A 24,100-nucleotide genomic window follows, 5' to 3' on the forward strand; every position below is an offset into this window, starting at 1 on the left:
ATCACGCAGAAAGAATGGGTCAGTAATTAGAGGGACGGCCTGGAAATGAGGAACACTAGAACTTATATTACAAGCAAAAGAAAAGGAGCCTGAGGAAAAACAGTTCAAAAAAAAAAAAAAAAGAGAGAGAGATGGTGGGACAGATAGAAGCAAAACTGGGAGAACTTAGTGTCATAAAAGCAAATGAAAGAGAGTTTCTCACTAAAAATGGAACAGCTATATAAAGGTTAAGAAAATCCCCACTGGATTTGGAGGGGAAAAAAAGACATTTGAAAAGTAAAAGTTGTTAAAAATAATGGTAAGAGGGGCGCCTGGGTGGCTCAGTGTGTTAAGCCTCTGCCTTCAGCTCAGGTCATGATCTCAGGGGCCTGGGATGGAGCCCTACACTGGGCTCTCTGCTCAGCGGGGAGCCTGCTTCGCCCTCTCTCTGCCTGCCTCTCTGCCTACTTGTAATCTCTCTCTCTCTGTCAAATAAATAAATAAAATCTTAAAAAAAAATAATGGTAAGAACATTTTTGGACAACAGTTAGTGGCAGAAAACTGAGTGTTATAAATCATAGAGTAGAAATTGAAGAAGTTGAAGCCGTATGAAGGTTGGCAACTTAAGATTTGTCAAAGAGGTGGGAAATAACACAGGGTTTGAAAAGGGCATTTGTGACAAGGTATTGTTCATGTGTGAGTACATTTTGTGTGGTTTGACTCTTCTGTTTGCTAGTTGTTAATGAAGAGACTACTTTATGTTGGTGAGAAAGAAAGGAAGAAGGTAAATCTACTGAAGTATAGACTGAGATACTCCACAAGGTTCCTGAGAAGGAAGGACTATAATCCGCGTAATAGATGTAGGGATCACCACTGGGTGCTATGTTAGTTAGCTCGGGCTTCCTTAACAAAGTACCACACACTGGGTGACTTAAACAACAGAAATACATTGTTTCCCATTTTTGGAATCTGAAAGTCTGAAATCAAGGTGTCCACAAGTTTGGTTCCTTCTGATAATTGTGACGGAAAAAATCATTCCATGCCTCTCTCCTTGACTTACAAAAGATCATCGTTGGCCTGTGTCTCTTCACACTGTCTTTCCTACATGAATGTGTCTCAACTTCCCCTTTTTCTAAAAACACCAGTCATATTGGATTAGGGGTCCATCCCCCCATCACAGGGGTCCCACCTGTGAATAGGAGCAATAAATAAATATAAGATATGAAGAAACATTATACTTTGTCTTATTTTTCAGAGTGATTGTGTGCTTAGTTTTTTCCTCTCTGAGCCTGTGCAACAAACAATTGAAGAATCATCGCTTATGGATCTAGGCAAGTAATGTCATCAGTATTATTATGTACAATTTTTGAGTTTCTATATAATTGTGCAAAAAATATCACAACAATATTATTTTCAACTTTCAAATTATAATCTTTTTAAAGAATAAACTTTAAGAGTCTTTTCTAACTATTTCCAAAGATTTTTAACCCCTTAGAAAATGTTCAAGTTAAATCGAACCAATGTGTTTTTGTCCAATTATAATAACTACATGATGTCACACTATTAACTCCTTTCAGTTAATTGTGCTTTGAGGTGGAATTGCATTTCAGAGACAGAGTTCCTGTTTTCCCCCTGCAGGTAAGTCTTCCAGTTTGCTCAATAGCTTAGGAAGCAACAAAAATAAATATTAGGCAATAATAATGATTATGAATTATCTCGCAGTTTCACTCTTATCTTTTAAAGCTCAATAATCACTCTGCCTCCCTCATGAAGTCTTCTTTTTATTATCTGGATCCCAAACTAGCCCAGCACAATTACCCACCCTATTTTCTGTCAAATGTTTGTTAGTTCTAATTAACTTTTCTAGTATTTTCTAGTATTTCTCCTAGGTTGGAAGGGACTCTATCTGAATGTACCATCAATTTTAAGCATTCATAATAAAATTCCGTTGCCAGTAGTTATCCAATACTGAGACTAGTTTTTATCTCACGCAAGATTTGCAGTCCCATAATTTGCTAGACCTCGCCCCCCTTTCCTTTGCAACTCCAAGTCTTTATTTTATCCATATCCTCCTTCTGATGCTTTGCCTTTAAGATGAGGCCCATCGGCTTATCGCCTCTGCTCGTATCTGCCACTGTGGTTTCCTAACCTTAGGTGCATAGTTCCATCCAATCAGAGCAAGTTGAATAGTGTAATCGCTTATTAAGTTGTATATTTATGTGTGCATCTGCCTCCTCTTCTGTTAAACTGAAGTAACTTCAATGACTCACTTCCCCACTATGCACTGCTCTGCACTCACAAGCTCCAAATTAATATAGGAGGATTGTACCTCTCTCATTCCCCTACGTTTTACTCATTTGGTATCACTCTCTAAGACACTCTGCTTATATAGCCAAACCATAAACATTAATAAGTAAATAAGGTCATTTCTTATAATTTATAGCATGTGTCTAAAGAAGAACAATATCCACAAAAAATATTTCCTTCTTATTGTCATAGTACACAAATATTTAACAAATGCCTTCTTTCTAGAAATACTTGGGATTTTTTTTAAAAGCTGGGGATATTTTTTACCATCAACGTTTATAAACTTGAATTAATCAGATTAAAAAAAATAAGGTTACTGATTTCTTGAGTTGTCAGACATTTTAAAGAGTAATAGGTTGACCTATCATCAAAGTCCTTAAAGTCCTTAAAGAAAATTGATTCTCTATGTACTGAAAAATTAAAACTGTGGATCACTATCAATTTTTTAGTTTTGTGATAGTATTATTTCTCTGTAAGGTATTTGAAATTCATAAGCACACACAAAATTAGGATTGTTATTGTAAAAAATAAAATGGTGATTTGAATTTTTTCTCCTTCACTTATTGCTTACTACAGCATACAATATTCAAGACTTATTTTGGCAGAATGATGATGGACAAAAGATTTGATTCTCAATATCTGGTTGCATATGAAATATAGCCTATTGTTTTAAAACAATAGAACACATCTTCTAAACAGAATATGCAAATCACTACAACAAGCAAGGATGAGCAGGACATTGGTCTTCCTTGTATTTAAATTATTTTCTTTTCCAAACTTCCAAGTTCTTCATACTTTTTTCATAAACAAGAAAGAACATTATTTATTTTAAGCAATATTCTTGTCAGTTAGTTGAAACTTTCTGCTTCTGTTGTTAAATGATTAGAGGAAAAAATTATTCAAGTGTGTTAAAATATTGGTTGACATAGGATGACCTTAAGCAAAAATCTCAGACTTTACCGTATTTCCTGCTTCTACTAACAAATTGAGTAGATTCTGGATAACTGTGTATCTAAGCACATGTCTTGCGAAGATAATATTAGTAATAATTTATAATCCTGGATCTGAGAGATATTAATATTCCTCTGCCTTTACTCTCCAACTAAACATGCTTTGGTAGAACAATATAATTTTTTAAACTGCCAATCCAGTCATCACTCCTCTGTACTTCACACTTTCCCTTGGTTTCTCTTTGCCGTTAGGTAGGCCAATGTCATGGGCTTGTGACCCGTGCAGTGACACTAAGCACAGTGCTTAGAAAGGTCCTGAATTTGGTTTAATACTCAGCTGTCACTGTCTTGAAATTCTTAATAATTTTTGTAAAAGGAATCCCATATTTTCATTTTCATATCACTGAGCCTCTGAAATTATGTAGCTACCCCTGCCCTTATGATAAAGACCAAAATCTTCATGATGGCATCCCAGCAGAATCTGGCATCCCCCAATTTCCCTTTCCAGCCTTAATAGCAGGCCCTTCCCTATCTTGATTCTTGTGTTTTTCCAGTTCCTCAACTGAGACAAGCACCTCAGCACCTAAGAGATGCACCTTTCTCTGCCTGGACCACTTGACTCTATTCTGTCTTCTCCTATATATATATATATATATATATACACACACACACACATGCATATTTTGCATCCTTCAGCTCTCATCTTATTTGTCTTTGCTATGTACTCCTAAAATGTTTTTTTTTTTTTTCAAAATTATTGCAACGATGTTTATGGCTCATGAGTGTCTTTGTAGACTAGAAATCCATGAAGACATAATCCATGTACATATTGCTCATCATTGTATCCCCAGGGCTTAACAGGGTGTCTAGATTCTCCATCAATAATTACTGAATAAATTATTGATGATAGAAAGAACAATGGAAGACACATTTATATTCTCTACCATGGTGGCTTGTCATGGTAGCTTGGACAAAAGAGAAGAAATTAAAACCCCAAATCATGCTACTACTCCCACACCTACCACTTCCTGTAGCAATGTCCTGGCACAATGAATTCACTGCCTCCCCACCACTAGAGTTCTCTTGAAGTTTCACCTAGAAAAAAATCTCCTACAGATTATCACATTAAATATTATGGACTCAACCACACTCAACCAAAGCACTACTCAGAAAGTTGCTGGATTTTATTTTGTATATTCTTTAACTCTCTACTGGCATAATCCTCTATAGTCCTTCCAAATTAATATAGGTCCCATGCCAAATAGTACCTCCATTAAAATATAAAATTATTGGGGTGCCTGGGTGGCACCAGTGGGTTAAGCCTCTGTCTTCGGGTCAGGTTGTAATCTCAGGGTCCTGGGATCAAGCCCCGCATCAGGCTCTCTGCTCAGCAGGGAGTCTGCTTCCCTCTCTCTCTGCCTGCCTCTCTGCCTCCTTGTGATCTCTGTCTGTCAAATAAATAAATAAAAATAAAATCTTAAATATATATATAAAATTATCCATTCTCCACTAGTACACCACACCAACATGCAAAAGATAGATTTTTGCCAAGGTATAGAGACAATAACATAGGTAATAGAGTAGAAAATGATCAAAGACAGCAGTTGTCAAAGTGAAGAGTATGAATTAATGAGCATATTTAGATGCCATTGATAATTACAAATGGTTACAAACAGGAGTTTTTAATCATTACCTCACATCAGTACCTCCAATTGGAGATGCTAATTTAAAAGGGAACCTAAAGCCACAGTCTCCATGGCAGAGTCTCTCTGGTCAATGTTTCCATTACTTGCTCTAGCAGAGCCCAGATCAGTTATCTGTGGGTAGAAGTATGGTACCAGGTTTTCAATGTAAATTTTAATGATACAGAAGGGGAGGGCTAGGACTACTTATAAATACTAATTTTAAGTTGTTTCTGAAAGTAGAAAGCTTTAAAATATCATGCATTTTACTATATTGTATTATATCATATAATATGTTTCCAATTAGAAAATTATTTTAGACTTTTACCTGTGGCTGATGTGGGCAGGAAAAGATGAAAAGAAGATGAGAGGAGAGTTTCTCCAAATATTTCCTTTCTAATAGCTGGGTATCAAAGATATCACTAAAATCTAACAAGTCAGACAATAAAAAAATCTTAACATATGTATAATTAGTGTTAGAGAAACACTAAGATCATACATTGAATATAATTGGGAGGTAGATGAGAGAAAAGTGTAAAAGATTATGCACACTAATTTTATCTCTTTCTATTAGGTAACAAATACTGTCCAAAAAATAAAAGTCTAAGAATACTAAATAAAAGTAACCACCAGAACAAAAGTAAAAGCTTTTCTAAGTATTACAAGTACATAAAAATAAAAACAAATTCCTTAGCCAAAGACTTCCTTTAAAAATCATAAAAACAAAAATGTTGTAATTTCTTTAATAACATAAAACAGGAAGAACAGAGAAGGTAGGTGGCATTTAGGCCAAGAAGCATTGAATTAAACAAGAATGCAAGTTTCAACTGTAAGCACAATTCTCAATAAAGACATGAGTTGTTACATATAAATATTGCTATATGTAATATATATATCAATTATATGAGAGCAACATATATAAAAGAGAAATTATGGAACATTCAAGGAAAAATATACAATAGACTGTTAATAGGATATTCTAATTCACTTCTTTTGATTTATGAAAGACTGAAAAAAGTAAATAGATACATCAAAAACTAAGTAGTAAAATTAATGAGGCAAAATTTATTAATTTATATCAAATTCTCTATCCTGAAAATCATGAAAATAGAGTATATATTAGGCCATAAAGAAAATTTCAATTAATCCTAAAAAGTAGAAATAGTACAGATACATTTTCTAATCATGAGAAAGTAAAGTGAGAAATTGATTTTAAAAATTCAGAAAAGTAAAAGATACTTGCTTGGAGATTTTTTTTTTAAATATTTTATTTATTTATTTGACATAGAGAGAGAAGCAAGAGCGAGCACAGGCAGACAGAGTGGCAGGCAGAGGCAGAGGGAGAAGCAGGCTCCCTGCCAAGCAAGGAGCCCAATGTGGGACTCGATCCCAGGACGCTGGGATCATGACCTGAGCCGAAGGCAGCCGCTTAACCAACTGAGCCACCCAGGCATCCCTTGCTTGGAGATTTTTAAAAAATAAGCTCTTTTGAACAACTCTTGGACCAAAAGGACTTAAAAAAAAAAATTGCAGAATTTCTAAAGAATAGCTATACATCTCAGAAACCATAAGAGAAACATAAAGTAATGCTCAATAATTGGAATAAGACCATAAAACAAACCAAAGGAATAAAAAAAAAGAAGAAAGAAAGAAAGGAAACGAAATGGATGAAGATTCAAGTAGAGATTAATGAGTTAGAACACAGAAAAAAGAATAAATAAATTTGGAAGCTAAAAGAATACAAAGAAATAGAGAAGCCAGTAGTTAAACTAATTAATTAGAAGTTAAACTAATCAAAAGAATGGAAGGCAAATGCAAATATGTAAAATACAAAAGGAGAATCAAGATGTAACCATAGAAAAAGATGAAACTGAAGAACAGTAAGAGACTAGTTTGCTCAAGCATACAAGACTAAACTTGTAAATCTATCTGAAATAGTGTTCCAGGAAAACAATTTATTTGCCCTGGAAAAGATCAAGTTTGATAGAAAAGAAAATGCTTCAAAAAGTGATGTTTAGAACAGTACCAAGTTCAGATGATTTCCAGAGGGAGTCTACAAAACCCTTAAAAAGTAGATAATTCCCCTGTTATTTAAATAATTCCAAAGCAGAAAAAAGTAAGGAAATTTTTCTATATTATTTTTATGAAGCACATACAGTATTTATGCCCGTAGCTTCAAGGATATAAGAATAAAAAAGGGATTACAACCTAATCTCACTTCAGAGTATTAGTGGAAAATTCTAAGTGAAATACTTGCCAAAATAATCCATCAGCACACTAAAGAAATATAATTCACTGGGACCAGAAATGCAGGAATGGATCAATATTGGTAATATACAGTATCGATGTTATCATCTTAAAAGATTTAAGGAGTTTAAGAAAGAAGGCAGAGGATCATAGGGGAAGAGAGGAAAAAAATGAAACAGGATGAAACCAGAGACGGAGACAAACCATAACAGACTCTTAATCATATTAAGCAAACTGAGGATTGCTGCATGGGAGAGGGGAGTGGGATGGGGTAACTGGGTGATGGATACTGGGGAGGGTGTGTGTTGTAATGAGCATTGGTTATTATATAAGACTGATGAAGCACAGACCTGTAACCCTAAACCAAATAATACATTATATGTTAATTAATTGAGTTTAAGTTTAAAAATTTAAAATATAAATAAATAAATAAATAAATTTCAAAGATTTACAGAGAAAATCATATGGTTGTCTCTATAGACCTTAAAAGGAACTTGATAAATTTCAATAAACTTTCTTGACAAAGCACTCAAATAAAAACAAATGGTTAATGCTTTCACATGAGAAAGTGCATCTATCTTGGCTCTCCAAAGCCCACATCAGGCGTGACAGGGAAACAGTAGAAAAGCGTTTCCACTGAAATATAAAATACGACACTCTGCCCGTGATCATCACAATAACCAACAGGTGGCTCACTCTTTCACCTCCTTCATGTTTTTGTTCAAAATTTACTTTCTCAATGAGAAGTACCCTGATTATCCCATCTACAGTTGCAAACTGACCCTTATTCTGCTGGTTCCCAGTGCCTTCATCATGTTCTGGGCTTTTTTCCTTATCATTTATTATATTCATCTTATCATAAATTTCACTTATTTATTGTGTGTTTTGCTTTTTTATATCTCCCTCACCACTATAGAAATACAAAAAGAAGAATTTTGTCTAATGTGTTCCAAGGGTTTAGAGCAGTGCCTTAGCCATAAAATGTTAATAAAAATTTGTGAAATGAGTGTATGTTTTGAAAAAAAATTAAAAACAAATTTTGGCAAAAAGAAAACAAAACAATGTCTACCAGTAATATGATCCTATACCTAGAAAAAAAAATAATCTAGAAAAAAAAATAATCAACTAAGAATCTATCACAAATGATGAAGACTCATTAAAGGTATCAGGGACCAAATATAGATATATAGCTATCTATTGCATTTAAGAATATGCAATAGAATGTAGATAAAAGAATAAAGGTAGAAGAAAGATAGAAGAAAGATCCCATTTGCAGTAACAGCAGGGAAAATATCTAGGAATAAATTGAACAGGAAGTGTGCAAAATCAAATGAAGAAAACATTTAAACATTACTTGGGAACTTCAAAAATGCCTTGAACAAATGAAAAGACATAGCATGTTCTTACACAGGAAGATTCTACATCATAAAGATGTCAGATATTTCTGATTTAATTTTGAATATATTTTTAAAAATATTAATGGATTTATTTTTACATAGATAAGTTAATTCTTCAGTTCATAAGCAAATAAAGGCCAAGAAAATTTAACAAACACATAGAGGTAAGACTAGTCCTACCATATCTAACACTCATTACGAAGCCTCAATAATTGAAACAATGTGGTGTTGGCCCAAAAAGGATGACTAAGTAGAACATTATAGAATGTCCATAAATAGAGTCATATACATTCAAGGATTTAATATGTGATCAGACCACTATGGGAAAATTCAGTAATGTTGAGATAGCATATTTCACACCATGTGCTAGGATAAATACCAAATGGGTGAAAGACTAAATGTAAATAACAAAGCCATATATATGACAAAGAAAACAGAAAAAAATCCTTTATAATCTGAGGATGACCTAGTATAGTTATGACTACAAATCCAGAAGCCATGATAATTTTGCAGGATATAAGAAACTATAGCAAAGTTTTAAAAATTCAAAGATAAATGATAAAATGGGTGAAATATTTGCAATTTATTACAAACAGTTGGTTATCTAATAATAACCATCTCCTAGAAATTGGTAAGAAAAAGGCCAACAACAGACAGAATAATGTGTAAAGAATTTGAAAAGAAAATGCGGACAAAAAGTTACAGAGGCTCATAAACAAAAGAACGTATCCTCAAATTCACTCATTATAAAAATGCAAATTAAAATTACACTGATACTATTTTTAACTCATCAGATTGGCAAAAATCCAAAAATTTAATTAATAAGCTTGGTTACAAATCAGCAGGCACTCATACACTGCTGGTGGTAATGCAAATTGGTACAACCTCCATGGAAAGTGATTTGCCAGCATTTATCAAAATTACAAATGCTAATATTCTTCGACCACCAATTTTGCTGTTGGAAACGTATCATATAATATTTGTGCACAGGTATACAAAATGCCATGCATACAAAGATGTTTTTGCGGCATGGTTTGTAACAGCTGGAAAACATTGGAGACAACCACATGCCCATCAGTGGGGAACTGGTTACATGAATTATGGCATTTCACATAATGGAATAATATGCAGCTATACTTAAAAAAACAAAGAAGCTTTGACTGAATATAAAAATTTCTCCAAGATCTTTGTGCAGAATAATAAATGTGCTATTCCATTTGTGGAAAAGTGGGGAGGCGGGCAATAAAAGTACTTATTCATTTTTGCTTATATGGAGAAACTGGAAGGATGTGTGTCCCTCTGGAGGGATATATGGGAAGCTAATGAAATAATGGTGGGGGAATTGGGTGGATAGGGTTAGGAATGGGAGGAAGATGTTTTATTGTATACTTTTAAAGTAAATTCTTATTTTTTTAGTTATATGAATATATTATCATCTGAAAAAAGATTTTGAAATGCTGCTTTTTTAACATTAATGGACACTTTGTACATAATAAGGGCTGTGTTTGCTCCTAAAGTGTCATGCATTCAAACATTTCAACATAATCATCTGAGGATCGATAATCTTTTAACAGCTCTTAAGATTATTATAAATGGTTGGATTAAGCATAACAGATTCTCCAGACTAATTTGAAGCAGAAAATCAAAATATTGCAGCCTCTTTTTGTTCATAGGAAACTATTCTCAAAATTCTCCCTCTCTGGTTTCTTCATTTAAACTCTTTCCCTTAGATTATTGCCCCTTCTTTGCCCCTTTACAGCAAGTTGTTTTAGAACATAGACTTTAGAGATCATTTAACCCTGCATGGTTTATTGTCTGCATGACCTTTGACCAAATGCCTTTGTTTCCTCATGTGTAAAACAGACATAACACAAACTTTATGGATTTGCTATGAGGATTGAGTTAGTTCATATACATAAAGCTCTTAGCCCAATGTCTGGCATACAGTAAGAGTTCTAGAAATATTAAGTACCTCTACTATTACTATATGGAATATTAAAACTTCCTAGTGGCCTGAATTTTCACTGAATTCTGAACTCTGCCGTGTATTGATGGATACTGGCTACTATTCTTACACTGGAGTTTCAGAGTGGAATATCACTTCAGTCAGTTCAAGTAACAGTTCTATGGTTACTATTTAGATACTCAATCATAAATTTAATACTAATTTCTTACCTTCAAATTAAAACTCCTCTGATTAAACACATTGAGTTTCTATGTAGTAATCTTTTCACTTTATTCAAAAATAATGTTCATTGTGCATCAAAAAGCCATCAGCATTTTTAACATCCTCACACCAAAAATTCAATTACATTTTTTTTTTACTATGAAAGCAATTCACCTCAGTACTATACTCAGAATTATCTCATAGTATCTCTAACTCACACTGTCTCAAATAAAAATATTATCAAATAAAAATATTTAAAGGAAGAATATTTTTATTATTTTTACGTGATTACCATTTCAATTATAAGAAACAATGCCAATTTTAATTATGTCAATGTCAATAATCCACATGAACAATAACATTAATTAATATTACCCATGTACAATGTGTAAACTACTTTTACAAACATGTAAAAATCTTTGGAAAAGGAAACATACTAGTCAGGTTTAATTATCAAAGATTAAAGAGTTTTAGAGTGCTAAGGCTGACTCTTAGAAAACAATGTTGACCGTGATGAGCCCACAGTAGAACATTGCCAAATTTCTTGTTATTAATAAACTTCTAACTTCCCTCAGAAAATATACAACCAGAATAACCAATAGAAATACCAAAAAAACTATAAATTATGCTTAATTTGGGGGCTATAAACCAGAAATTTTTAATTATTATTATTATTTTTATTTATTTCACAGAGAGAGATCACAAGTAGGCAGAGAGGCAGGCAGAGAGAGAGATAGAGGAGGAAGCAGGTTCTCCGCTGAGCAGAGACCCCGATGCGGGACTCGATCCCAGGACCCTGAGATCATGACCTGAGCTGAAGGCAGAGGCTTAACCCACTGAGCCACCCAGGTGCCCCAGAAATTTTTAATTATTAAAGCTGGAATGATACAACTTGAAAAACATAAGACTACTTTTGTTATTAAATAAATGTTTAGTGTGACATTATGGAGCAGGGACTGATTTATATACCCCTTGGGGATATAAGGAAAAAAGTACGCCTTGAGGGAGATTATAATCCACTAAGCAAACTGAGGCATGTAAGATAATAATTATGATACAAATATTAAGTGATAAGGGCTGTGCTAGGGGAGTTCAAAGGGAGGTAACCGCAAAAGCTATTTTGCATTTTAATTAGGCCTTTTAGAGAAATGAAAGTTCAATAGCCAAAAATGGTGGAAGAGGTCATTTCAAATACAGAGAATAATATGAGCAATGCCTGGAAGGAAATAGCAGAGCATGTTTGCAGAATTGGACGTACAGACTACAGCATGGAATAGTAACAGTGGGAAATAAAAAACAGAAAGATTCAATAAGAAGCAGCAATATAAGCCTGAGAAATTCAGGGTTTTTTTCATAAGCACTGGAAAGCTATGAACTGTACTTTGATCAAAAGAGTAATTTTAGGAAGTTGCTGTGGGAAGAATACACCAGTAATTGTGTACAAATAGACTTGGGTTTTAGGAGAGGAGAAGAGAATGTTCTAGTAATTTAGACATGAGATTCTTATGCTTCTGAACAAGGAGCTATGGAAACACACAGGATAAAGTGAATGCAAATATATGGAGAAGACTATTACTAATTTCAAACATTTATGGAGAGATTACACTGTGAAAAATTTTGAATTTCTCAGTTGATCATCTAAACTATCCTGAAGTAGGTAACTATTTCTCCGTTTTAAGGAAGTCAATTAACTTAGTCATAAGTTAATTATACACACAGAACACAGTCTTAAGTATAGTTCTGGGACCTGAACCCCAGGCTCACTGACTTTTAAAGCCAACACTTCATGCTCTCTAATACTTAAACTTATTGTAGTGAATGTTGAGAAAACGGGAGCCAAAAATGGCACTAGGTTTTCAATCTTAAATAATTGGGGAAAATTATCAATCAAAACAAACACAAAATCAGTCAAAAACACAAAATATGAGGAGAAAGGGTTCGTTCGGGATGATTAGACACAAATCCCATCTTTAACCAACTCAGTTTCTTAAAGAGTATTGTGTTTTTTGCATGATCAGAAGAATGTTTCTTTTGCAGATTATTCACTGATTCCATTTTAGTTTTTAATGTTTAATTTATCCTGCGATAAACCATTTCCAGTTTAACCCACCAAAATTCTATTGCTTTATCAGGTGAGAAGTTTCCTGACAAGACGCCTAAGGTGCAGTTGGTGATATCACATGAGGATACGAAGCTGACCATCCTAGTGAAACACATGAAGAACATTGTAAGTTTATTATTTCTAATAAGAAACATGCAAACCTACATTTAGAAATCACTTTCCTCCTTCCGGCAATTAATGTCAACATTAGTAAGAGGAATGGGGCCAGCCACCAAGTTTAAGTGAGGAACAGTGGGCCAATTACAACGTTCTGCCTCAGTATGATGGCAATCTCTGGGGTAAAGACTAGAAAATATTTTACAGGCAAAGTCCTAGGATGAAAATTAGACTTTATCACAATGAAGTGTCAGGCCAAATCTAGTGAAAAAGGTTTGAAAGTGCGGGAATAGCTAGAGTATTAAGTTCCAAAGGGAAAAAGCTGGGTCCCAAGAGTTTTCATCTATCTCATCCCGCTGAGCTTAGTGGAAATAATATCTCTTTGAATAATGCTGGCACTTCCTCTGTAAAGCCAGTAACCCTTAGGCTTTCCCCCCAAATGCCCACTGAGTGCATTGAGTTTATACCACCACAACAGCTATCATGTTCTGATGTAATTACTCAAAGATATATCTTTCCCCTCAAAAAATAATAATGGTTTTGAAGACAAGACCCCATCTTTGTATCCCAGAACCTAGAACAACAATGGTAGTTAGCTTCTAAAGAAAACTAAAAGCTGTTCCATGATACCCCATTCCTCTCCGAAGATGGGTCAAGTCAGAGGCATGGAGAGCAGTTGGAGCACTGTCATTAAGAGAGGGAGCTGAGTCACGGTGTAATTGATTAATGGTCCCGTCTGTGTGCAGTATACAGAAAGGGCTAACTCTACGCTCTACTTCTCTAGTCTTTCTTTAATCTACTCAGACAGGTTCTCCATATGGTAAAACTCCCTGGGGGGACTGATCGTTACAGAGAAAGTAAGCGGCACTATTTTGGCTCCCTCCCTTATGCATATGAGTCTCTTATGATGTGCTTGGAAAAACTTAAAAGACTAAATTCTTTTCATTGTGATGTGCATCAGGAACATACTAGAATTTAATAAATATCTGTTCAGTGAACAAATAGTTGGCATAACTTGCAGGGGTTATATCCCTTACAAACAGTAGTAGCCGGATATCCAAGGGTGCTTGTTTGTAACTCTGTGGTGTTCACAATCTGCAGTTTTTGTAATAGCTGGGAAAATATTATTAGATATGTTTTTGTAGACGTTTTACTCATTAAAAAATTATTTTCAATTGCTTTTAGTAAGATAATCATCTTAAATGAGAATAGGAATTGTTTAAGAAATTCTTAGTCTGGGAAATGATTCAATTAGATATTATTTATGGCTATCTGCGTGTTCATAGACTTTAAGTATCTGTATAAATATATATGATAAAGTAATAGAATGTTAAGAAATAGTGTTAATCAAGGTAACAGAACTTATATTTGTATATGATAGATAATTATTAATTGAAAAGGGTGCTTGGGTGGCTCAGTGGGTTAAAGCCTCTGCTTTCAGCTCAGACCATGATCCCAGCTTCCTGTGATTGAGCCCCACATCGGGCTCTCTGCTCAGCAGGGAGCCTGCTTGCTCCTCTCTCTCTGCCTGCCTCTCTGCCTACTTGTGATCTCCGTCTGTCAAATAAATAAATAAAATCTTTGAAAAAAAAATCTTAAAAAAAATTATTAATTGAAAAAAGTCCTCTTGGAAATTACATATTTATTCCAGTAATGTCATTGCTCAAAACTGTTTTAGAACATGCCTGTTGATGTTGCTTTTAGATCTGGGACATAAACCACACAGTAAATTGGTGATATTACTCAACAGTCATACCTAATAGTTGGTCAAAAGTGGTATTAACCAATCTGGTCACCCATTTTATTCACCAGATAAAATCGCCAAATTACTTTTGACGGTTTTCAAAAATGCATTTTGTAGCGAGGTGAAGTGGCACTAACAGTAAGAATATTCAAAACAAATGTGATGCAGGCATGAGTGGGGGAGGGGGTGAGTAAGAGCAGAAATGTAAGATGTAGATCAACTGATGGGTAAGTGGCAGATGACAAGGTGAATCCTACCAAAAGTAAAACAAACAAACAAACAAAAAAAAACATATAGGGCCCCTAGAGCCCTTCCATTGCCAATGTCCTCTGAAAGAAAGTTTCCAATAATGAAGTGGTACTTCTTTCAGTCTGCCTTCTCAGTCTAAAGGCGGTTCCTCTGTTCTCCCCCGAATCTTAGCATTGCCCTGGAATTCATTGCTATACTTCTCTTTTCTATTTCTAGCCCTGTGGCTTTAAATAGCACTTACATGTCTTTCTCTTCCATATTTATAACACCAGCTTGGAATTCTCCCTAAAATCCAGAGGCATATGTATAACTGATTACTCAACAACTCTAGTAGACGTTGAATAGGCATCACAAACTTAAGATACACCAAATCAAACGTCTGGTTATTGCCCCCTACACCTGCTTCTTTTGCAATCTTTCTCATGTCAGGAAATAACACCTTCATTCTACTATTTGCTCAAGTTAAAGTCCTTAGAGTCGTTTTGACATCTCTCACAAACTACAACCAATTTATCAGCAAGTTCTGCCAGCTCTGCCTTCACAATAAATCCAGCATGCCGCCACTTTGCCCCCTCACTGCTGCCACAACTACCATAACTGGTTTGAGCCACCGTCATCCCCCACCAGAATCGGTGCTGTAATCCTTTAACAGGTCTCCCTGCTTCTGCCTGTATTTCTTTCTACTCTCTTCCTAACCTATGACCAGAAAATTCCTTTGAGAATAAGTCAGATCTTGTTGTTCTTTTCTCATATCCTTCTGAGTGTGAGGCTTCACATCACTTCAAGCAAAAGCCTTGATCGAGGAGCCCTACCAGTCTGGCCTCTGTGACCTTTCCGACTTCATCTCCACAGACTCCCTCAATCACTCCACTCTAGCCTGAGTGACTTCCTTCCTGCTCCCTAAATATGACAAGCATGTTTCTGCCCCAGGACATTGGTACCTGTTATTCATTTTATCTGGAATGTTATTCCTCAGGCTTATGGCTCCATCTCACATGTCCTGAGGGACTCTGTCCTACTGCCACCTTTTCAGTGAGGCCTTTTCTGACTTTTACATGTAAAACTGCAAAACCACACTTGCTGCCACTTCCAAACTTCCTTTCCTTCTTTACTTTCTCCACTTCCGTTATCACTGCTATAACCGAAGGAGCGAAAATAGTGTCAAGTACATAGTAGGTACTCAGTGAATACTTTATTGAATAAAAGAATGTCAAATTATTTCTGATGTGAACAACTAAGAATTAGGAGCTTGTTCACCTTGCAAAAATCATCACAACAAAGTTCTCATACCTTGCTTTCTTTCACAGCTTCTTTTAGATGACTATTTTATTTCTTCTGCTTAACTGAAGACAGAGACAACATAATATAAATGACAGAAAATTTTATCTATAAATTCTCCACATACTGTCTTTGCTCATTTCAAGTTTTAATTGTTATTTATTTTTTGAGCCTTTAGGATTTTCATATGCCTAAATAATCAGACTAAAGAAGTTGTGCTTCATTTTATTTTAATGTTAAAATGAATTATTCCGCCTGCAGTTCTGTTCTATTTAATATTAAGTGTGATGAAGAGAATTGTTTATCTTATATTGAATCTTTGAAGCTTTGCTCTAAGAGTTACTTCCCCCCTGTGAATTCACAAGCTAAAACAAAATTGCTAGAATTTTCCCCTTTTAAAGCCTAAAATGATTTATTCTAGTGAACAGAGACTGACAAAGTAATGCAGTTATTTAGAAGCTTGACCAAAATCTTATAAAATAATTTCAGTTTATTTAACAAGGAAACATATAAAAATCATTTAGATTGGAAAAAATTTTTTAAATCTCTCTAGCATTTTCCCATGTAGTCCACTATAAAATGCCTCTTCCTCTGACATCTGCATGTCTCTCTATACATCGCAGCGTCTACAATGTATCTCCTGGTCTCATGGATTCCCCTTATCTATGTCACTTTCACACTGTTTTCTTTTACCTGCCCCAGAATATGTGCATTCTTGAAGGCTCTAAAAGTAATCAGAAAGGATTCCAGACTCTTTCTGATATTGAATATGCTCACACTGTCAGAGATTTACACTGTAGCAAAATAATATGATTTCAAGTGAGAAATAAGGGAAACAGTACACACCTCAAATGGAGTGCTGTTTAATCCCTTCATAAGACACAAAACAGAAAAGAATAGTTGCTATATGAAAATTAACAGAAGAAAAGACAAGAAAATAATAAGTGTTGGCGAGAATGTGGAGAAAAGGGAACCCTTGTGCACATTCCCACAACAATGTAATGTAAATTGGTGGGAATGTAAATTGATACAAGTACTGGAAACAGTGTGAAAGTTCCTCAAAAAATTAAAACTAGAAATGCCATATGATCTAGTAATTTCACTACTGAGTATTTACCCAAGAAGATGAAAACACTAATTTGAAAGGATATATGTACTCCTATATTTATGGAAGCATTATTAACAATAGCCTAGATATGGAAGCAACTCATGTGTCCATTGACTAATGGATGGATAAGGAAGATGTGATATGTGTGTATAGATATATACATATATATATACATTTACACATAATGTACACACAATAGAATATTACTCAGCCATTAGAAAGAATGATATCTTGCCAGTTGTGACAACATGGATGGACTAAGAGGGTATAATGCTACATGATATAAGTCAGATAGAGAAAGAGAAATACCATATGATTTTACTTATATGTGGAATCTAAAAACAAAACAAAACAAAACAAATGAATAAACAAACAAAAGCACAAATAGATCTATAAATATAGAGAACAAAAATGGCATTGTTGCCGGGGTGGGGAGGGGGGGTAGTTACAGGAATAGGCAAATGGATGAAGGGAAGTGGGAGAGGCAAGATTGCAATTATGGACTGAGTAATTCATGGAGATAAAAGGTATAGCATAGGGAATATAGCCAATGGTAATGTAATAGCCTTGTATGGTGACAGATGGTAGTTACACTTGTGGTAATCTTAGTATAACATATAGACTTGTTGAATCACTATGTTGTACAATGTTACTAATTAACATTACAAGCCACCTATACTTCAATTAAAAAAGGACTTATGTAGTCTTATTACCCAATAAGCCACTTGTATAGTAATTAATTAAAAGTTCTATTTCATTTTGCTATGAATATTCATGGTATTAGATCTTCCAGCTATAGACTCAGAAGGGATGAAGCAGCAGAAATTATGGGGCTTGTTTCATTCTGTGAGAAGACAAATGTATCTAGAGACAATACTGCGGTAAAAACTTGATGTCATTATTTATGGCCCTAAACTTGTCTTCTGACCCCTTCAAGTTCTCCAGCAGTAAAAGAATTGGCTTCAAAAGCAAAAAGGATAAAACTTAGTTCTTATTTATTTTCTCCCTCCTCTCTTCACTTTCTCCCTCTATTTTCTTTTCCTTTACTTTTCTTTTCACTTTTCTTTCCAACTATTATTAGCCCAAATTTAGCTATAGGACAGAATATAAAAATACAAAAATACAGAAGATTTAAATATGTCCCTTTTATGGTTGGATTTGCTTAAACATTTGGGGTGATAGACATTGGGTACTAGATTTTATTTTTTTTATTTTTTTTTTAAAGATTTTATTTATTTGTCAGAGAGAGAGGGAGAGAGAGCGAGCACAGGCAGACAGAATGGCAGACAGAGGCAGAGGGAGAAGCAGGCTCCCCGCCAAGCAAGGAGCCCGATGTGGGACTCGATCCCAAGACGCTGGGATCATGACCTGAGCGGAAGGCAGCTGCTTAACCAACTGAGCCACCCAGGCGTCCCTGGGTACTAGATTTTAAAACACACACGCTTGGACTTTAAAGCACTGAATTTTTTTTTTTTTTTTTTTTAAAGAAAATGAATAGGAGAGAAAGTAGACTCAAACACATCAGTAAGAACCCCAGGCTAAACACACACGCACGCGCACGCGCGCGCACACACACACACACACACACACACACACACACACACACATTTCCTTACATTTTAGTTTCTGCTTAAGAATTTTCTTACAATTTTAATGTGTCTGTGTAGCTTGGAGGTTCGTACTTTTAAAATATACATTCGGGGCGCCTGGGTGGCTCAGTGGGTTAAAGCCTCTGCCTTTGGCTCAGGTCATGATCTCAGGGTCCTGGGATTGAGCCCCGCATCGGGCTCTCTGCTCAGCAGGGAGCCTGCTTCCCTCTCTCTCTCTCTGCCTGCTTCTCTGCCTACTTGTGATCTGTCTGTCAAATAAATAAATAAAATCTTAAAATATACATTCTGTGGGGTGCCTGCGTGTCTTAGTCGTTATGCATCTGCCTTTGGCTCAGGTCATGATCCCAGGGTGCTGGGATGGAGCCCTACATCAGGCTCCCTGCTTGGAAGGAAGCCTGCTTCTCCCTCTCCCACTCCCCCTGCTTGTGTTCCCTCTCTCACTGTGTCTCTCTCTGTCAAATAAATAAATAAAATCTTTAAACAGATTTAATAAAAAGATTCAATAAAACCTTTAAAAAAAGATTTTAAAGATAAAATTTAAAGATTTTAAAGATAAAAATCTTTAAAAGAAATATATATGTATATATATGCATATATGCATATATGCGTGTGTGTGTGTGTGTGTGTGTGTGTGTGTGTGTATAGTGATTTTGATTCTGTAACTGTTTTTTTTTTTTTTTGTTCTTGTTTTGTTTTTTGTTTTTTTTTAAAGAGAGAGAGCATGTACATGAGCCAGGGTTGTGGTGGGAGGGCAGAGGGACAGGGAGAGAGAGAATCCCAAGCAGACCATGCCCAGCATGGAGCCCAATGTGGGACTCCATCCCATGACCCAGAGATCATGACCTGAACCAAAATCTGGACACTTAACCAACTGAGCCATCCGGGTGCCTGTAGGTTGGTATTTCTACATCTGTGTTTTACAGGGATCTCTTGTTCTCATAGATTCCTCTATTCTTCCACATCTAAACTTGTTTTCTTCTCTCCTGCTCCCAAATATGAGCATTCCAGAAGGCTCTTTGACACAAGGGGTCCATGCACCACACTTTGAGAAACATTTCTCAAGTGGTTAATTACCCCACACACGACACTCTGCATACAATACAATGTGAGTTCTGTACATGGCACTAAGCACATTACGGTGCCTGTTGGAGAGAACACTTGGATTTAGTAAAGTTAGCAAAAGAGTGTTGGGACAGGCACCTGGGTGGCTCAGTTGGTTAAGTGGTCAACTCTGGATTTTGGCTCAGATCATGATCTTATAGTCGTGAAATCAAGCTCCTTGTGGGGCTCCACACTCAGCACAGAGTCTGCTTGAGATTCTCTCTCCCTCTGCCTCCCACCCCCCACTGCACTGTTCACATGCGAGCTCTGACTCTCTCTTAAAAAAAAAAAAAAAAAAAAAAAAAAGTGGAAGGGGGTGCCTAGGTGGCTCAGTCGGTGGAGTAGCTAACTCGTTCTCAGCTCAGGTCCTGATCTCAGGGTCGTGAGATGGAGTCCTGCATTGGGCTCCCTGCTCAGCATGGAATCTGCTAATTTCTTTCTCCCTCTCCCTCTGCCCCTCCCACCTAAGCTCACTCTCTCTCTAAAATAAAATAAATACATCTTAAAAAAAAAAAAAAAAAAAAGGAGGGTTATGAAAATAAAGCAGAGATCATGGCCATGCTCAACATGTAAAAATAACAATGTTCAGGGCACCTGGGTGGCTCAGTGGGTTAAAGCCTCTGCCTTCAGCTCAGGTCGTGTTCCCAGGGTCCTGGGATGGAGCCCCCAATCGGGCTCTCTGCTCAGCGGGGAGCCTGCTTCCTCCTTCTCTCTCTCTGCCTGACTCTGCCTACTGTGATCAAATAAATAAATAAATAAATAAATAAATAAAATATAAAAAAAATAACAATGTTCTGTGTATACTTTAAAAAGTAAACTTGGCTAAGTCCTCTATCCCAATTATTCAATTTCTTAAATTTAGATTTTTAAAAGAAATTTGTCATTGTTCCATCCTAGATGCACTTCTATCTAAATAAACACCAATTTCTTGATAAAAGGCAATTTTCTAATAATAATTATTCCATCAATTGTATTTGGCTTATATTTCATTAATAAAAAATTATCCTTCTAGAGTCAGCGCATTATGATATTGATCTCCCATTTCAAAGAATATGCTGCAGAGCAGTGGACAGTGAAGAGTACCCAGACCAGATATAAATATTTCATTGTTTCATGATTTTTTTTTAACCAAGGAAACACCCTCAAAGACTACCAATTATTTCTTAATTAAACAAACCATAAATTGTTCTTAAACCTATGATAAATCATATGCTAATGATAAATGATCTCTTTCCAACATTACCGTCTTTAGCTAGTCTTTCCTTTGTGAACTTTACTATTCTCAGGATAGCACTCTCTCTGAGGCTTCCTTAGTGCTCATAAATTTAAACTAGTTAATGTACATAGTGGCTTAATGATGCTGACTTCACCTTTTGCCCTTAAATGTGAAGATTTTTCCTGTAGTCAGGGCTTTAACTCTTCAAACTGATTTCCTAAAAAAATTCCATTCAGTTTTATGACTTCAAAGATAATGTGAATTACTCCTAAATTTATATCTCTACTTTAAATATTTCTCTGAACTCAATTTACATATGTTCAACTGACTGATGGGCATATACATTCTGATATCTTGTCATCTCTTTAAACTCAATAGTTCTAAATTATAGTTCTCTGCTTTTCTAAAATCAACTCTCATTCTTGACTATTTATTTCAAAAAATTGTTGCACCGACCTCAAGTAACTCCTGATCAAAACTTCTCTATTATTTTCCATATTTTAACTTATTCCAACACTCCTATGTATAATAATCAGCAAACCCTTTTAGTTTTCTGTTACTTTTATTACTGCCAAAATCCTATTCTATATTCTCTATTAATTTACCTGTGGATTATTTTGATTGATTTTTATGATATTCCTGTCATTGTTTTCTACTTTCTTTAATCCATTCTGCTTTAAAACATCTTAAATTTTCATTTTTAACATACCATTAAAAATGCTAGTAGCATCTTTGTAAAACTCAAATTCCTCAGCCTAATATTTAAGGTACTACACAATATAGCCACACCTACCTTTATAATCACCCTCCCCAATACAAAATTTATATTCTAGATGGCTCATTCATTGTTTACCAAACACACTCCACTCCTTCTAGCAAACTGTAGCAAACTTCTACTTACACTCTATTTACCTTCTACAACCAATTCAACTTCCAGGCTGAGCTCAAACCTCTCATCCTTTCTGAAGCTCCTGGGTCACTCTTGCTTCTGGTGATCCTTCTCTCCTTTGGCCTCCTATTATACTTACTGTTTACGCCATCCATTTGATATTCACTGTCTTATCTCAGCTCTTGCAACTTTTATCATTTTGGTTCATCCTGTAGTTTCAACTGTTTTGAAAATATACTGATTATAAAAATTGTGGGAAATATATTTTGTATACTCTGCATTGCTTAGCTTAATACTATGCCCTTAATACATGTGTATTAAATAAGTGAATATTTATTTAAATGTACATTACTGTGAAAAAATAGCCACAATGCAAAGCAGTTTGAGCTATGTTTATAAATGAATAGCTTTTCTCTGTGAATTTTGCTGTCTATAATACATGATGCTAAACTGAGAATGAATGACAAATATTTGACCTTCACATCTGTCTCACTTGAAAATAAAGTGATTTCCTGCTGAGGATTATTTCTCTAAATATTCAACAACAGACACCATATCTCCAGCTGACAACCATCAATGTACAGGTCACCACATGATGCAAATTTTATCTAATCACTCTCTGTTCTTTACTGACAGGCTTATACCCTAATTGCTATTCTTTATCCATAACTCCCTCAAGTCTACATTTTAGCCCAAACAAACAAACAAACAAGAAAAGCATAAGCTACGGTCCTGACGTTGGTCCTCTTAATCCCGTTCCTTCCTGCTTTTCTGAAATCAACTTGGGAGTCATATTAGCATCATAGTTACAAAAGACATCCCTCACCCAACAACAACAATTTGGCATCTATTCACAGACAAAAGTATGTTTTTGGAAGCTATGGGATCTAACTCCATATACCAAGGAATCTAGAGGACTCTCACCCACACATGTACCAAATAATAGACGCACAGATCTCGTTCCCAGCTGAGGACCCTAAAGTGGCTCATGAACTGGTTCCAGCCCCTCTTAGCCAAGGTCAGTGAGTTCCTGGAAAGCACTGTCTTTAACAGTCATCCACAGATGAAAGAGCCTTTGTGGAAGTTCAGGTTTGCAAAGGAGAAGTCTCATCAAACTGTTGTAGAAAAAAACATGCATTTGAACACTTGAAGTGGGCAGTTAGTAAAGACTGGAGGAGGTGGCAAGTACTTCAAATTTGAAGACAACAATGTAAAACTTAAAGTAACATGAAAAATCAAGATAACATGACACCACCAAAGGATCACAATCATCTTTCACTAACCAAATCCAAAGATGTAAGGATATGTGATTTGCTTGATAGAAAGAATTCAAACAGCTTTTCAAAGGAAATTCAATAAGCTACAGAAAGCACAGAAAGACGATTCAACAAAATCAGGAAAGTAATACATGAAAAAAAAAATGAGAAGTTTATCAGAGAGATAGAATTTTTTCTTTCAAAAAAGCAGACAGAAATTTGGGAGCTGATGAATATTATAAATGAAAGAAGACAATGCAAGAGAGAACATCACCGGCAGAATGGATCAAGCAGAAGAATCAGTGAGACAGAGGACAGGAACTTCGAAATTATCCAGTAAGTGGAGAACAAAAAGGAAGAAGAAAAATAAAAAAGAAATGAAAAATACTGAAGAAAGCCTATGTGATCTTAAGATACCTTAACTAGAACTCTGAATTATTGGAGTTCCAGAAGAAGAAAGGAAGAAGGGACAGAAAGCACATTTAAAGAAATAATTATTGAGTACTTTCCAAATCTGTGGGAGATTTGAGTATCTAAGTTCATGAAGCTCGTAGTTCCCCCAAACAAGCTCTACTTAAAGAGATCCTCTTCAAAATACACTATAATGAAATGGTCAGAAATCAAAGACAAAGAGAGAATCTTGAAAGCAGTAAGAAGAAAAAACCTTGTCCCCTCCCTTAGGTTATTTCTCAGCAAAAACCT

At 35.4% G+C, this 24,100-nt stretch overlaps 1 protein-coding gene across 2 annotated transcripts in view; it reads left to right on the forward strand.

Annotated features, from left to right (window-relative positions):
- LOC111142170 (phosphatidylinositol-4-phosphate 3-kinase catalytic subunit type 2 gamma) overlaps positions 1-24,100 on the forward strand; it is a 338,397-nt gene that overhangs the window by 294,473 nt on the left and 19,824 nt on the right. For both annotated transcript variants that reach the window (XM_022495171.1, XM_022495170.1), the window contains 2 exons: positions 1,235-1,310; positions 12,862-12,956. In XM_022495171.1, the coding sequence (XP_022350879.1) occupies positions 1,235-1,310; positions 12,862-12,956 (171 nt within the window). The remainder of the gene's footprint in view (positions 1-1,234; positions 1,311-12,861; positions 12,957-24,100) is intronic.

This window comes from Enhydra lutris, unplaced genomic scaffold (assembly GCF_002288905.1).
Source record: "Enhydra lutris kenyoni isolate GAN:26980312 unplaced genomic scaffold, ASM228890v2 scaffoldscaffold7, whole genome shotgun sequence".
NCBI lineage: Eukaryota > Metazoa > Chordata > Mammalia > Carnivora > Mustelidae > Enhydra > Enhydra lutris.